This window comes from Hyla sarda, chromosome 9 (assembly GCF_029499605.1).
Source record: "Hyla sarda isolate aHylSar1 chromosome 9, aHylSar1.hap1, whole genome shotgun sequence".
Classification (NCBI taxonomy): domain Eukaryota; kingdom Metazoa; phylum Chordata; class Amphibia; order Anura; family Hylidae; genus Hyla; species Hyla sarda.
This window is the reverse complement of record NC_079197.1, coordinates 132940456-132957950: the sequence shown is the minus strand read 5'-3', so window position 1 is coordinate 132957950 and position 17495 is coordinate 132940456. Positions and strand designations below refer to the sequence as shown.

The 17495-nt window shown below is 41.0% G+C and overlaps 1 protein-coding gene across 1 annotated transcript in view; it reads right to left on the bottom strand.

The window, feature by feature from the left end:
• LOC130290388 (sodium- and chloride-dependent neutral and basic amino acid transporter B(0+)-like) overlaps positions 1–17495 on the bottom strand; it is a 37270-nt gene that overhangs the window by 12559 nt on the left and 7216 nt on the right. The window contains exons 3-9 of the mRNA XM_056537971.1: positions 16670–16831; positions 15195–15315; positions 9963–10095; positions 9733–9873; positions 7524–7752; positions 5694–5819; positions 1929–2047 (exon numbers count right to left, since the gene is read on the bottom strand). Of these exons, the coding sequence (XP_056393946.1) occupies positions 1929–2047; positions 5694–5819; positions 7524–7752; positions 9733–9873; positions 9963–10095; positions 15195–15315; positions 16670–16831 (1031 nt within the window). The remainder of the gene's footprint in view (positions 1–1928; positions 2048–5693; positions 5820–7523; positions 7753–9732; positions 9874–9962; positions 10096–15194; positions 15316–16669; positions 16832–17495) is intronic.

The window sequence follows — 17495 nt, the reverse complement described above, 5'->3', positions numbered from 1 at the left end:
CGCACCAGAGACGGGCCCGCCAGCTGGATTTGAATATTCATGGTCACTTGAAGGCTCAGTAGGCACAAGCACTCACCTGACCAGCAACCATGAATATTCAAATCCAGCCGGTGGGCCCACCTCCAGCACACATTTCAGGTAGGAGAGAAGAGGAGGGACCAGGCGCCGAACTGAAGGTTTGTATATTAGTCAGAGACCCCGCATCAGTCTCATGTTCACCCGCACTATTACCCGGTATATTGAGTTTAGTGTGGGTGAACGGGTGACCGTTTCCTTTAAAAACACAACGTGGATAAAAAGGGGTCTGACGATGAAATCAATTTAAATTGTCTAATGAATAAGCAAATATTGGTAAATAAGGTTATTGTGCTACCTTTGTGCTCTTTCTTGCTTTCCTTCTCCCTTTAATGTAAACTGTCTGCTCTGTTGTCTTGAACTTAACATCCAGTCTAGCATACATCTTGTACAGGACAGTCTAGCTGGGAATTCTGCCAACCCTATCGTTGGACAACCCCATTAAAATACAGTGACTTTTGGTAAGATTAGAGTATGCTCATACTTCGGAATCTTTAATGGAATTCCGCTTAGAAATTCCACTGAATGAATATAACATTGGTCTTCCATTGACCCATTCACACTGCAGAATTTTAGGATTCCAGAACTGCCAAAGAAATTAACAGGTTCACTCTTTTTGCAGAGTTCTGCGCAAACTTCTTTGCTGTCAATCGTGACTGTGCAGGTCTGTGTGGTCTTCATGGATTCCGGCAGTGGTTACTACAGACATAATTTCCCTCCCAGAACATTTTGAGTTTTTGTAGTGTGAACATACCTTACAATCATGAGTTGCCATGACCATTGATTGACTTTAGTAGGAAAAAATTGTGGATTACTTGCAGTTATCATATGAATTGCAACAACATTAAAAGATTTTCATAAAGGGGTATTCCAGGAAAAAAAAAATTTTTTATATCAACTGACTTTTTTATATCAGCTGCTGAAGTTGAGTTGTTCTTTTCTGTCTGACAACAGTGCTCTCTGCTGACACCTCTGCTTGTCTCAGGAACTGTCCAAAGCATTAGAGGTTTGCTATGGGGACTTTCTCCTACTCTGTGCAGTTCCTGAGACAAGCAGAGGTGTCAGCAGAGAGCACTGTTGTCAGACAGAAAATAACAACTCAACTTCAGCAGCTGATAACTACTGGAAGGATTAAGATTTTTTAATAGATGTAATTTACAAATCTGTTTAACTTACTGGAGTTAGTTGATGTATAAAAAAGTTTTTTTTCCTAGAATACTCCTTTAAGGTCACAATTACCTGTATATCACCATAGCACACTGACAACTACAGATATTCATTGACATATACAGGTAGCAGGCATTTATTGCGTTGCGGGGGTAGCTGCAGGGGTAGCGCTGCGGCCATAAAATTTATTGCTTTCAGCAGGGGAGGGGGGGCGTTGTGGGGGTAGTGCTGCTGCCATAACAAAGTAGTTTTTTTCACCACAGGGTGCCTCTAGTTGTTTCACCACTACAACTCCCAGCATGCCCTGACAGCCAATAGATGTCAGGGCAAGCTGGGAGTTGTAGTGGTGAAACAGTTGGAGGCACCCTGTATAGGTGAACTAAGGGCGGAAGTGTCGGCCCCAGCAGGCATCAGTGACGTTGCACCTGCTGAGGAAGTCTGTCTGGTAAGTGAGCACACTACCAGGCAGACAAAAAGGCATTTCTAGGATAGTAAAAAAAATAAAAATAAAGGCAGGGAGGGTATTAGGGATAGATGGGCAATAGGCAGGGACAGAAAGAAAAAAAAAAAGGATGGTGGGAGCTACCCTTTAATGACTTTTTTGGTATATGGTGCAGAAAGGATGGATTTTTAGCACTGCTAGTTTTATGGTGTATGTAAGTCAAGATAACAAGCAAAAACTGTACCTGAGTGACACATGGGATACCAAGGAGAAACAACAACACACAAAGCGCTAAAGTAAGGGGAATCCGCATTTTCTTCATTGCTTTGGGGAATGCATCCTGTATGGCCGTTGTAACAGTTTCTAGTAAATTTTTTAAGCAAAAAAAAAAAAGACAGTTAAATGGCTGTATAAACAACTTCTATATTACTATGTAAACATTGTCATAAAACTATACAGCATGATTCTCAGTAACAAAGGTAACAAAAAGATAAAAGCAATACATTTTGTAGGACCAGTTTTTTATTTTTATTTTTACTGGTCCCATTTCAGGGCTCATATATCTTAGTGGCTGCATTTTACAATTTTTTTTGTGTTAGGATAATAAAAAAAATTTGAATTTTCTTTTTGCGTTTTAAATATAAGCCAATTACTATACGTTAAAAGTAACATTTTAATTTTATTCTATAGGTCAGTTTAATTGCATTAATACCAAATTTATATACTTTTTACTTTTACTAGAATACAATAGAAACACATTTTATTTAATAATAAATACATAAGTAAATAAAATCTTTAAAAAAAAATTCTTGACAAAGCTGGATTGAGCCCTTTTTTTTGCTATAGTGTTTATTAGTATCATTTTCAGGTACATGGAACTTTTTGATCACCTCTCTTTTCTATTTTTTGGGAGTCAGATTAACAATTGTTTTGGTTTTTTACATAAATAAAAGACAGAAAAGGTGTCGAGGGAAATCAACTTAACAATAAAGTCAAAACAGCATCACTATATGGAGAGCAATAGAATGCCGCTCAACCGCCAATATAAAAAGGTAAAAATAAGAAAGGATCGGGATCATCTCCAATGAAGAGGCAGGCCGCACAACACAGTAAGTGATGGTAGCCAGTGAAAAAACTGAAACTAATAACACAGGCAACTATAATAATTTATTTTCATATTTTTACAGCGTTCACCCTGCTTGATAAATAATAGTATACTTTTATAGTTCGGGTTGTCATATATCTAGTTTTTTTTAGATTATTTTTTTATGAATTATATTTAAAGGGTTACTCCGGGGATGTCTACATATAAAAAAAAAAGCTCCAAAGCCACCACACTACCTGAATACTGCACTGTTCAATTCAACAACTAAATAGAAATCCAGACAGAAAATCCACAAATGATGGCCAAAATAGATGGAGATCTATGCAGGAGCAGAACTACCACAGTACCAGTCATATTGACTGCTACAGGGCCCGCTGGGTTTGGTAGGCCTGAACCAGGAACACAGAATTGGCTATGGGAACTCAGCCTTTTCCAGTTATGCCCCAGGATTTATGGATATGTTTGCCATATGTATTGCAAGAGTTTTCAACTTTTACAGCAAACAGACATCATATGTGTGATGTAAAAACAGCCTTAGTGAATTCTAAGTAAATCAGACTCAGTCCGTAAGAAACAGAAAATATCGGCACTCACCAATTCAGCTTGCAAGTCTTCTTTATTGAAGCATACTTACAAATAGGGTACAGAAGAGAAGGGTAGTGGGGGGGGGGGGGGGACTGTGGATGGCTTTTGCCATCCACAGTCCCCCCACTACCCTTCTCTTATGTACCCTATTTGTAAGTATGCTTCAATAAAGAAGACTTGCAAGCTGAATTGGTGAGTGCCGATATTTTCTGTTTCTTACAGACTGAGTCTGAAACTTGCTTGCTATATCTGAGCACCACCTGCAGCAACACAGCTACACTAGCACCCATCTGCCGTCTTACACCCCAGGACACCACAAGCAGTGCCACACCACCTCTATTGTGAACAATTCTGAGTAAATATTCTCTCATTCAGCATCCTCCAGAGGGATAAGTGGCTATAAAAAGTGTCTGTCACAAAAAGAAGACAACCCAGTATAACCATGGAACCCCAGGTTCTCCAGTATAAGAAACAATCAAAATTAAGTCAAAATGCATTCATTCAAAGCTTACGCTACCTGGGAAAATAGATCTCAGGTATGGAACTGAATTTCGAATTTGTTGCAAAGTAAAAAAAAAAGCTTCAGAATTTGAAAAGTAAATCCCAGTTCACACATTGTTTACCGGCAAAGTAAATCATAAAGTGGGGCAAAAAAATATTTAGTCAGCCACCAATTGTGCAAATTGTCCGACTTAAAAAGATGAGAGGCCTGTAATTTTCATCATAGGTATACCTCAACTATGAGAGACATAATGAGAAAAAAAAATCCATAAAATCTCATTGTCTGATTTTTAAAGAATTTATTAGCAAATTATGGTAGAAAATAAGTATTTGGTCAATAACAAAAGTTCATCTCAATACTTTGTTATATACCCTTTGTTGGCAATGACAGAGGTCAAACGTTTTCTGTAAGTCTTCACAAGGTTTTCACACAATGATGCTGGTATTTTGGCCCAAACAGTGATGTTTTGGGGCTGTCACTGTGCAATACGGACTTTCAACTCCCTCCAAAGGTTTTCTATGGGGTTGAGATCTGGAGACTGGCTAGGTCACTCCAGGACTTTGAAATGCTTCTTATGAAGCCACTCCTTCGTTGCCCAGGTGGTGTGTTTGGGATCATTGTCATGCTGAAAGACCCAGCCACGTTTCATCTTCAATGCCCTTGCTGATGGAAGGAGTTTTCACTCAAAATCTCACGATACATGGCCCCATTCATTCTTTCCTTTACACATATCAGTTGTCCTGGTCCCTTAGCAGAAAAACAGCCCCAAAGCATGATGTTTCCACACTCATGCTTCACAGTTGGTATCGTGTTCTTTGGATGCAACTCAGCGTTCTTTCTCCTCCAAACACGACGAGTTGAGTTTTTACCAAAAAGTTCTACTTTGGTTTCATCTGACCATATGACATTCTCCCAATACTCTTCTGGATCAGCCAAATGCTCTCTAGCGAACTTCAGACAGGCCCGAACATGTACTGCTTAAGCAGGGGGACTCATTTGGCACTGCATAATTTGAGTCCCCTGTGGTGTAGTGTGTTACTAATGGTAGCCTTCGTTACTTTGGTTCCAGCTCACTGCAGGTCATTCGCTAGGTCCCCCCCACCTGTGGTTCTGGGATTTTTGCTCACTGTTCTTGTTATCATTTTGACATCACGGGGTGAGATCTTGCGTGGAGCTCCAGATCAAGGGAGATTATCAGTGGTCTTGTATGTCTTCCATTTTCTAATAATTGCTCCCACCGTTTATTTCTACACACCAAGCTGCTTGACTATTGCAGATTCAGTCTTCCCAGCCTGCTGCAGATTTAAAATTTTGTTTCTGATGTCCTTCAACAGCTCTTTGGTCTTGGCCATAGCGGAGTTTGGAGTGTGACTGTTTGAGGTTGTGGACAGGTGTCTTTTATACTGATAACAAGTTCCATTAATACAGGTAACGAGGGGAGGACAGAGGAGACTCTTAAAGAAGAAGTTACAGGTCTGTGAGAGCCAGAAATCTTGCTTGTTTGTAGGTGACCAAATAATTTTTTTCCACCATAATTTCCCTCTCATAGTTGAGGTATACCTATGATGAAAATTACAGGTCTATCATCTTTTTAAGTGGGAGAACTTGCACAATTGGTGGCTGACTAAATACTTTTTTGCCCCACTGTATATCATATAGTGCATATTTAGTTAAATAACTCTAAATAACTATTATGCTATTTATGTGTACTGTACAGAAAAAACAATGAGAACTCCCTTTCCACAGAAGCCTAGATGGCAAGAGTTTATTACACATTATACCTTATTGTAGATTAAAGAAGTAATTGTTCATCTTACCTATTGTGGCAAATTGTGAGTCAAGTCCTAAGGTCAAGAGCATGCAGAAAAATAGAATGGACCACAGTGGGGATATTGGCAGCTTTGCCAGTGCATCTGGATAAGCGATGAATGCCAAGCCAAATCCTATGAAGAAACTTTCTATAGTTAGGGAGATTAGTTTTTAAGTGAAAATACAATATGTAACATTTCCAGAAAAAATCTGTTGATAAAATGTAAGTGCTATGCCTTTGTGGACCAGTGGATATTGTGTTTTCTGCTTTAATGGCACTATAGTTACTGAGTGTACCCGCTGTTGTGGATGGTTTAAGTTTTTTGTGATCCAACTAAAAACTGGAAAATCCATTTGTTACTTGTGATGCAATACAGACCTAATTTAGTCTTTGTTGGTTTTGAAAACTAAGAATTTCTGTTACAGAAAATGTATTTTATAGAGGAAGGGATGTCTGAAACCAGTGTCAATGGAAAATCTAAGTCAATGCAGTCAATTTTTTATTTGTTTTGCCACCATCTTCTTGAAATTCATTTACATCCCATCATTTTATCATGTCTGCATGACATACAGCAAGCAAATCAATAAGGCTCTGAAGAGGTTTGATGTTCATTGGTAACAGACTTCTGGGTGGTCTTTGTAGAACACAAGAATTTCATTTTCATTAGACATCATACTTCAACAAGGGTTTAAAGGAAATTTGACAGCTATTTATCATGCTCAGAGCTCAAGAGTCATGAAGGCAATGCCAAGCTTTAGTATACATGATGCAAGCCTTCTCCCTCCCTACCTTGACTGATTGATGTACAGGGCTCGGTGCTGGAAGCCTAGCCCTGGATGTAATTTAGTCAAGGCAATGAGGGGAGAGGGGATGGTGGCTGGGAAAGGTAGGAGATATGCATGCGGGGGCTTGGCACCATCTTCTTGACTCTTGAGCTCTGAACATTATATAAAGGTGATAGCCTCCCTTTATGTAACTGTGATTCTCTCTGTGCAACCAATTTGTTGTACCAACTTGTAATATGGCACCCATAGAGGTATACTGTACCTATCTCTATGGTTGCTCTGTTTCTTTTACTGATCTGGAGGCTTTTTCTAGCAGATTACAAAAATAAATATTGTGACATACTCAATTAGATGGCATATTACTAACATACTCAATACTCAATTACATACTCAATTAGATGGCATTCCTTCCAGGGGAAATTACCTCCATAACTTGGTGGCCTACAGGAGCACCATAGGGTGGCTCACCATGGACCAGAACAAGATTGATGACAGGCTCTGGTAAAACACATATAGGTAAGGGAGGGTAATTTACATCTTTGAAAAATCGGAACTTGATGAGTTCTGTTGTATGACCATAATACTTTAAAAAAAAACATGCCTTACACTGCCCAAATACTAACATAATTTATTGACTATAGTTGTGCAACAAATGTAATGCCCAAATAACAGTTTCCTACAATGCGAATGTAGCAGTGCCCAACTAATATCTTAACTATTACCATTGGTGCTGCGGGCCTTATTGTGTGCTATAATATAACATTTGACAGACTGAACATCCATTTGTCAAGTCTGCTTCGTCTGCTTAAGCAGCAGAGGGATTACTTGGGCTGTTAAACATGCTGAGGGGGAGTCACAACGGCCAGAGCAATGGGACCTGATAAGTGTATTTCCCCTCCCAGAGGGGTACTTACAGGGAAGACTTTATAACTTCACATCCTGACCATCCCTGGAGTCAAAAACGTCCCCCGGGGATGGTGAGAATACAGATTTTACTATATATATATATATGTATTCCATGTAAGAACAATTGCCCATAAACATTTTGTTACCTTCATCGACTACTTCTGAGACTTTTTTCCCTGATATGAAAGCCATGTGTCCGAGGATAGAGAAGATAGCGAACCCTGCAAGGATACTGGTGAGGCAGTTGACTACGCAGACCACTATGGAATCCATGTAACAATTGTTATTGAATTTATTGTAAGATGAAAGAGCGATCAGTCCTCCCCAAGCCGTGGAGAGGGAATAAAAGATTTGGGTAGCAGCATCTCTCCAGACCTGGGGAAGAAAATTAAGAGTTACAACTGACATAGATGTAATGATAAGTAAGCTAGGACTACATGCTACATGGTCAGACTTATGTGAAGGTCTGAAGGCTGCCACGTGTACACATTGCAGCTGTGGCCAAGCCAGTATATGGCTTCCCCTGGCCCATAACCTGCATGGAACAGATCCCTGTACATTAGCCTCATGTCTTTGTATCCCACAGGAGAATACGTGGTTACTTTAGAGAGCTCTGTTCTGTTTGTTATATGGAGGAGGACTGCAAAGTTACCCTTTAAGTCATTTTGAAATGCTTATAGGGATTGTTTGAAGTATATGAGTAGGGATGAGCGGATCGAATATGATGAATCTGAATTCGTAAAGAATTTCAGGAAAAATTTGATTCGCAACAAATGCAAATATCGCCACGTTTCGATCACGCAAATCGCTTCATTAAACTCTATTTAGTGTGATCCAGGCACATGGGGCAAGGAATCCTGGGAATGCGGGAACAAGGGGTCGGCAGGATGACCCTGAATCACATGCAGCATGCAGCTTATCAGCAGCCAGCCACCCCTATGATGTCACAGCCCTATATAATCGGCAGCCATCTTGCAGCCACTCACATCAGCGTTCTGCTGCAGAGAGAGAGAGATAGAGCGCAGTGTGTTGCACAGAAAAGATTTTTTAAAGCAGCGATTCATCTCAAGCCCAAATCCAGCCTAGAAGCACTGATAGGGAAGGGAGAGAGATTGAGAGAGAAACTGCAATTGTGGGTGTATTACAGCAGTGATTCACCTCAAGCCCAAATCCAGCCTACAAGCACTGACAGGGAAGGGAGTGAGATTGAGAGAGAAAGTGCAATTTTGGGTGTAGTACACAGCAACTGTGTGCTGCAGCACCTGTGTGTACAACAACTGTAAAGCTAATAGTATCCAGCCAGTTAGGGTGAGCAGAGCACTAAAAGCGTATTGTCCTCTATTAAGTGTAACCTGTGCATACATCTAAGTGGTGTACCATTTTGTTCCTGTATAAGTCTCAAGGGCCTAGTTACTGTGAAAGGCCAGCCAAAAGTACACACCTGCTAGTGTTGTAGACAAATGCTGTTTTAAGCGTACTGGAGTGCATTGTACTCCCCTCATAAGTGCATACCACATACGTACATCTAAGTGGTGTACCATTTTGTTCCTGTTAAAGTCTTAAGGACCTAATTACTGTGAATGGCCAGAAAAAAGTACACACCTGCTGGTGTTGTAGACAAATACTGTTTTAAGCGTACTGGAGCGCATTGTAATCCCCTCATAAGTGCATACCACATACGTACATGTAAGTGGAGTACCATTTTGTTCCTGTTAAAGTCTCAAGGGGCTAATCACTGTGAATGGCCAGTCAAAAGTACACACCTGCTGATATTTTTAGACAAACACTGTTTTAAGTATACTGGAGCGCATTGTACTCTCCTCATAAGTGCATACCACATATGTACATCTACGGGGAGTACCATTTTGTTCCTGTTAAAGTCTTGAGGATCTAAGATGTTGGACTATATAGTAGTATATAGTATATTTCAGTGTTTTCCAACCAGGGGTGCCTCCAGCTTTTGCAAAACTACAACTCCCAGCATGGCAGGACAGCCTTCGGCTGTCCGGGCATGCTGGGAGTTGTAGTTTTGCAGCTGCTGGAGGTGTTCTGGTTGGGAAACACTGGTATAGGTTATGGTGCAACATTTTGGGAGTTGGAGGATTGGTTGGATAAATTCCAACCATTGCCTTGCCGGTATTTTTGTATAAAAATATCGTCAGGGTGGCCAAAATACCGGCTGTGCTGGTAAAATACCGGCCAGGTGGCAATCCTACCTGCAGCTCCTACAAGGTCACCTCATTGATGAAGGTTTCTTTATCAGAACCTGAGGATTGTCCAATCCAGTACTAGGCAAGAACACATAAACTACAAAAGAAACATTGATAAAATGAAAAGTTTAATCGTAAAACTCACTTCCCCATCACTGAGCTTGCTGATGTCAGACTGTTGCCCAATATAATATTCAATTCCGTCCCTCGCCCCCTCCAGTGTGACGCCTCTGACAAGGAGGATGATTAAAACGAAATAGGGAAACAGGGCTGTGAAGTACACTACCTGAAATATAAAGAGGCAATAAATGGCTACCACTCTTCATAATGATAGTTATACAATAAGTAGTTGGGTTATAAAAGTAATAATTCTACCTTTCCAGAAGACATTATGCCTTTAGATAATGAAGCCACAGTTATAATCCATGCCAGTATTAGACAAAGAGCTAGGTACCAAACCACATGCCCCGTCTCATCGAGGCTACTAGAGCGCTGCAGGGTCACTTTTCTGAAAATATAACCAAGTTCAGATAAGTGTTCAGTTTCAGAACAGGACATAGAATTTAGAGTATTCAGCGTCTTAGTGAAAATGGCGGCAAGAAATGTAACTCGAATCTGCACGTTGCTGAAAGTTATTGAGGGAGATTTATCAAAACCTGTCCAGAGGAAAAGTGGCTGAGTTGCCCATAGCAACCAATCAGATTGCTTCTTTCACTTTTGAAAAGGCCTTTGGAAAATGAAAGAAGCGATCTGATTGGTTGCTATGGGCAACTCAGCCACTTTTCCTCTGGACAGGTTTTGATAAATCTCCCCCATTGTTTTTTGGGTGTCACAGCCCAAGTGGTTTCCCGCTTAGAGAAAGGGTATCTGCAGGTAGGCTGGGCCTTTTCACAGTTCTCCAAAGAAAGTGTTAAACAGTAGTGTTGGGCGCAAATATTCGCAATGCGAATATTTATCGCGAATATCGCATATTCGCAAATTCACGAATATTGCAAATATAGCGCATAATATTCGCAATTACGAATATTGGTATTTTTTTCACAGTACACATCACAGTGATCATCCCTCCCTGCTTCCAGCTTGTGATGTAAACAAGGCTCCAATACTAGTTACTGTGTCAGACTGGCGGGTGCCCAAAAATTAGCATTTTCAAATTTTCACGCATATTGATCCCTCTCTTCTTTTAGCTCTTTTATCATGTGATTTTGTGCATGTGCATGCAAATTTCATGGTGAATGTGCATGCAAATTTTATGGCGCATAGTAAAGAATGCCGCGAATATTGCGAATATGCAAATTTAGTGAATATATGACAAATATTCGTCCATATATTTGTGAAAAATCCCAAATTCGAATATGGCCTATGCCGCTCAACACTATTAAACATTTAGTGTGACGTTACAATGTCCAGTATCACAGTAGTAAATGGTCTAATTGCGGAAACTCAATAGGGGGGAATTTATCAAAACCTGTGTAGAGGAAGAGTGATGCAGTTGCCTATAGCAACCAATAAGATTGCATTAAAGAAGCTATCTGATTGGTTACTGTAGACAACTGTACCACTCTTCCTCTACACAAAGGGGGAGATTTATCAAAACCGGTGCAGAGGAAGAGTGGTGCAGTTGCTCATAGCAACCAATCAGATCGCTTCTTTCATTTTTAAAGAGGCCTGTGAAAAATGAAAGAGGCGATCTGATTGGTTGCTATGGGCAACTGGAGAACTTTTCCTCTAGACAGGTTTTGATAAATCTTCCCCAAAGAGGCTAGACTGAAAGGTGTTAAACAGGTCCTGGCTTTCTCTTGCTAAATTCCTCAAGTTAACTGGTTACAGTCCAGTATACTTCACTAAAGAGGGGTATGTTCTGGTTCATACCGGTTAGCTTCTGGTGGTTTCTTCCTGCAATACCCATAGCCAAGGGTACATGGAACAGTATGCAGACTGTTCAGCTACCACAATGATGAGGTCCATCCTGAAGCCCAACAAGTCCTGTAATGCAGCAAGGCACCTGTACAACTTATTCTTACTGGCACTCTTTAAAGGGGTTCTCCGGAGCTTACACATTTTATCTCCTAAGGTTAGGGGATTAAATGCCTAATTGCAGGAGCCCCGCTGCTGGGGACCCCCGTGATCATGCACGTGGCACCCCGTTTGTAATCAGTCCGCGGAGCGTGTTCGCTCTGGGTCTGATTACGGTCGACCGCAGGGCCGGCGGCGTGTGACGTCACATCACGCCCCCTCCAGTAGGCTTGCATTGAGGGGCGGAGCGTGACGTCACACGGGGGCGGAGGCGTGACATCACACGCCGCCGGCCCTACGGTCGACCATAATCAGACCCGGAGCGAACACGCTCCAGGGACTGATTACAAACGGGGTGCCGCGTGCATGATCCCAGGCGTCCCCAGCTGCGGGACTCCCGTGATCAGGCATCTTATCCCCTATCCTTTGGATAGGGGATAAGATGTGTAAGCACCGGAGTACCCCTTTAATGAAGAAAGTGGAAACCTCTTAGTGTGGAGTGTACTACTGGGCAACTGTAGTCTCTACAAGGCCCAATATGACACAGGGGGGTCTCTGAAGACTAGGTTTAGGAGGAATACTTGAGCGGAAACCTTACTTTTTCTCTGCACTTTTTAATACATTGAATTTTCCTTCTCCCTACAGAGACATTGCACCTTCCAGGACTTCCCATCCCAGTGTGGGTGTCTAACCGCCTTGTCAATGGAGTCAGTTGTCCTGACTTCGACACAAAAATAGCCACTAGGAGGGGAATTCATCAAGCTTTTCAGTCACTTCTCCTGCGACTTTTGTGACTTTTGCTATAGATCATATCTGAAAGTGAACTACCATGTTCAGTGCTTTAGGCTTCTCTGAAAGTTGCACAAAGTCGCAGCTTCCGTCCTTTACACACTAACCCACAACAATTTACTTCAGCCCTGAAAAGTACTCTAAGCACTATCCATATATATATATATATATATATATATATATATATATATATATATATATATCTCTTAAACGGGATGAGTATTTAACTCAGGGAGAGTTCACCACTCCTGGTGTGATGGAGCTTTAAAGGGCCACTAAGCACTCCGCAGCCATTCTGGGTAGGGGAATAGACAAATCAGCTCATTACATCACCTTCTCAGGCGATGTTCCCTGGTATCAGCTTAGCTCCAGTTACGGAATATTAAAAGCTAATCGGGATTAATGCCAAGTCAGAACTCTCGATTAGCTTTTTATATTCCATAACTGGAGCTAAGCTGATACCAGGGAACATTGCCTGAGAAGGGGATGTAATGAGCTGATTTGCATATTCCCCTATATATATATATTTATGTATATGGCCCCGTATCGCTTATATATATACATATATACAATATATGCCCCCGCAGTGCTTTCATATATTTATGCCCCCACAACGCTTCACTATGTATTTATTCCCCAGCAGACCTATGTGTAAAGAAGTGTATTAGCGCATCAGGCCAGCTGGGGAAGCCAGTGGCCTTGTTTTGGGCCCCCGGCCGGCCTGATGCGCTAATACAATACTTTTCACACATATATATGGCCGACGCTGTGCTATATGTGAAAAGTATTGTATTAGTGCATCAGGCTGGCCGTGGACCCCTGAGCAATGCTGCGGGTATGAGGGCTAATTTTCTGCACCGTGATCAGAAGTTTTTATCGGTACCATTTTTCTTTTGATTGGACTTTTTGATTCCTTTTTATAATTTTTTTTAGGGTATACAAAGTGACAACCCCCCCCCCCCCCCCGCAATTTTGGACTTTTTTTTACGTGTATACCATTGACCGTGTGGTTTAATTAGCATTATATTTTTAATAGTTCTCACATTTACGCACAGGGCGATACCACATGATTATTTTTATTATGTTAACATATTTTTTTTAAATGGAATTTGGGAAAAGGGGGGTGATTCAAACTTTTAATATGGAAGGGGTTTATGGGTGTTTTTTTTAAACTTTTTATTTACCTTTTTTTTTTTACACTTTTAGTCCCCTAAGGGGACTTTTAGGAGGAATCAGTAGGTTCCTCATACAGATCAATGTGATTCCATAGAACCACATTGATCTGTGTGCTCTGCGCCTGATTGATAAAGCCTTGTCCAACCAGGCTCTATCAATCTCAGAGCTGGGAGAGCCACAGCAGGCTACCTCCATAGTGGATTGCCCGCCCGCGATCGTGCTGGGGGGGGGGGGGATCCACCCTACTGGACCACCCTACTGGACCACCAGGGATGGTTTAAATGTCCCTTTAGACGCCACTCTCAACATTGACAGCGACGATCTACAGGGTTAATAGCCGGCAGCAGCGATCATCGCATGTTGGCTATTAACGCTGGCCCCCAGCTACAGGAATCAGCTGGGGGCCCCCCAGTTACAGGAATCAGCTGGGGGCCCCCCAGCTACAGGAATCAGCTGGGGGCTGGCCAGTATGGCGCGGGCTTGAGTCAGGAGCCCGCACCATACCCAGTTTCCGTGTCAGGAGGAACTGGCTCGTCCTTAGATGGCAACCGGTTAAAGTTCAACATGGAACCCACATTTAAAACCTTAGAAATGATCACAATGTTTAACAATGCTAGTAAAATAAGAAGTAGTGATGCAGAGGGCAAGTGCACTGTGTTTTGACTAGCTGATCCCATAAGGTTCTGGGTTCAATCCCCAAACAGGACAGATGATTATAGAATTACTCACTGTGCCTGAGTGGTGAGAAATGTTGGAGGACTGTGAGGTAAATTGCAGTAATGTTCCCGAGTGCCAAATTCATCAAGGGGTGTGTGACTTTTCATGAATTTGGCGCAGGGAGATAAAAAACAAGGTGACTTTTCATTACTAAAATAGTAAAAAAAAAGTAGACAAGTGTTGATGAAGTCCCCTATAGGTGGCAATAACATTAAATACATACACAATGCAAATGGAAGGCAGACTGCAAAGTGTAAACTTAACAAAGTACACAACAAAAATGCAGAAATGGGGTTGCCTGTCTGACAACCATTACATATCTAGAAATACATTTACGGGACACTGCAGGTGTTTAAAACCAGACTGGTAATTATGTGTCATGGCAAAAATCTGCATCTGTTTGCTGTTGGTTTTGCTGCAGTTGTGATTCGCTGCAAGAAGTCAGGTACTTACATAAATATGTGGGAATTAGGCAATACAGGCCCATGTAGACCAATCCAGCACCATGCCATTACTACATAGTGACAAAACCACAGGCAACTAAAGCATTTAAAGGGTTACTCCGGCCCTGAGACATCTTATCCCCAAAGGATAGGGGATAAGATGTCTCACCGTGGAGGTCTCACCGCTGGGGCCCCCCGCAATCTTGTATTCGCCACCCACCTGTTTGAGCTGCATGCCGCAGTGCAAGGTCACAAACAGCCGGGTGGCGACCACGGGGCCGGAATATCGTGACGTCACAAATCCGTCCCCCATTTGACGTCACCCCGCCCCCACTATGCAAGTCTATGGGAGGGGGCGTGACGCCCCCTCCCATAGACTTGCATAGCGGGGGCGGGGGGTGACGTCACACGGGGGAGGAGTCATGACTCATCCATACCTCATCCATTAAATTACTTGTATACGTACTCCCAGTACTGTTTGCTCGGAAGCTCTGTATTGTTGTCAGGGAGGCAGGTGAGATTGTTGTTATTTACCCAAGACACATTCACCACTACTGTATAATTGTCCATCGTTACATTGCAAGATCCTAAAATAGAAAATACATGAATAAAATAATAATTACATTTATAATTTATATTGTTCCAAAATTCTCCATAAATTGCAGCCAAAGAACTTTATAAATAGCACAATGTAGGTTAGATCAAATTGGTGGCAATTATACTGACACTTCCGCAGTGGCCTCCCTACGCAATTTTTTTGCAGTAACTTTGGAATGTACTTATATGTATTGTATATTATGTATCCCGAACATTTTATCATGTGTATACAGTATACTGTATGTCTATTTGTTTGTTTCATAGACTCCTTGATAAAGGTCTTTAGACCAAAATGTTGAATTCATTCTCCTATGTCTATCATTTACAAAACGTATGGACAATAATTCTGTTCGCCTTATTTGCAAAAACAATGGGGATCATCTAATAACGTGCACTTCAGGTTTTTTTTCGCCTGTGTGTAGCTAGTCGGCATTTATCAAGATACCTGCACCTTTTGATAAATGCTGACTTATGTTTATGTGCGACTTTTGGATGGCCAGGGTTAAAGGGGTATTCCAAGGAAAAACTTTTTTTTATATATATCAACTGGCTCCAGAAAGTTAAACAGATTTGTAAATTACTTCTATGAAAAAATCTTAATCCTTTCAGTACTTATGAGCTTCTGAAATTAAGGTTGTTCTTTTCTGTCTAAGTGCTCTCTGATGACACGTGTCTCGGGAACCGCCCAGTTTAGAAGCAAATTCCCATAGCAAACCTCTTCTAATCTGGGCGTTTTCCGAGACACGTGTCATCAGAGAGCACTTAGACAGAAAAGAACAACCTTAACTTCAGAAGCACATAAGTACTGAAAGGATTAATATTTTTTAATAGAAGTAATTTACAAATCTGTTTAACTTTCTGGAGCCAGTTGATAGATATAAAAAAAAAAGTATTTTTCTTGGAATAACGCCTTTAAATGTGGAGCATACTTGTCAGTCAACTCGTCAGCTGCCTGCTGCTGCTCCCGGCTGGAGTGGCCATTGCCCAAAACTGTCTAACTTTTACAAATGTCGCAAATCATAAATCAGTGCGGAAATTGTGCACCTAAGAAACCATGCCAAAAAATCTCATTGGATTTGCCGGTGCAAAAAATGAGATATGTCAGCAAAATTTGCATTAAAAAATATGGCACATACTGTAAAGTGCAACTTGACTTGGCCAACATACAGGCCAATTTGGGATTTCATAAATTACCCCAATATGATTCTCTGTTTACCATTCACTGGATAATGTGTGCAGTGGGTGACCGATGAAGTATTTGGGACATTTACACTGGCTGATAACCGAGTGCCACCCTACCACAATCTACTATTTTCCATTTAAACATGAAAATAAAATACTGACCGGATATGCCATTACGACATCTGCTGTCTGACCATTCAAGGCACTCTGCCCAAGGAAGGTAACTAGTAAATGAGGCAAATAAGTAATACAGACTGTAGGCAACAATGACATTGTAGTAAATAGAGACCAGTGCGGAAATGAGAACCATGGTTATGCCAACACCTGCAATAGAAAAAGAGGCCGTATAGTGTATAGTGTTTAAATAGTTTTATTATATAATATTTATTAATATCTGGATATATTATTTGGTTTATTAGGTGTATATTATCTGGATTTTATTTTATATAATATTCGGATATATAATATAAGGTTTATAGTATATTATTTAGATATGAAAATCGGGAGAATTATTATTATTTTTTTTTTAATGATCACTGTTCTTTCAAATAAGGTATCTCGGGGTTATAGCAAGGTTTAAAGGGGTACTTCACTAGAAAACCTTTTTTTTTTTTTCATCAACTGGTGCCAGAAAGTTTAACAGATTTGTAAATGACTTCTATTTAAAAATCTTAATCCATTCAATACTTATCAGCTACTGCATACTACAGAGAAAGTTATTTTCTTCTTGAATTTCTTTTCTGTCTGACCACAGTGCTCTCTGCTGACACCTCTGTCCATTTTAGGAACTGTCCAGAGCAGGATAGGATTGCTATGGGGATTTGCTTGTAATCTGAACAGTTCCTAAAATGGACAGAGGTGTCAGCAGAGAGCCCTGTGGTCAGACATAAAGGAAAGTCAGAAAGAAAATAACTTCCTCTGGAACATACAGCAACTGAAAAGTACTGGAAGGATCTGTTTAACTTTCTGACACCAGTTGATTAAAAAA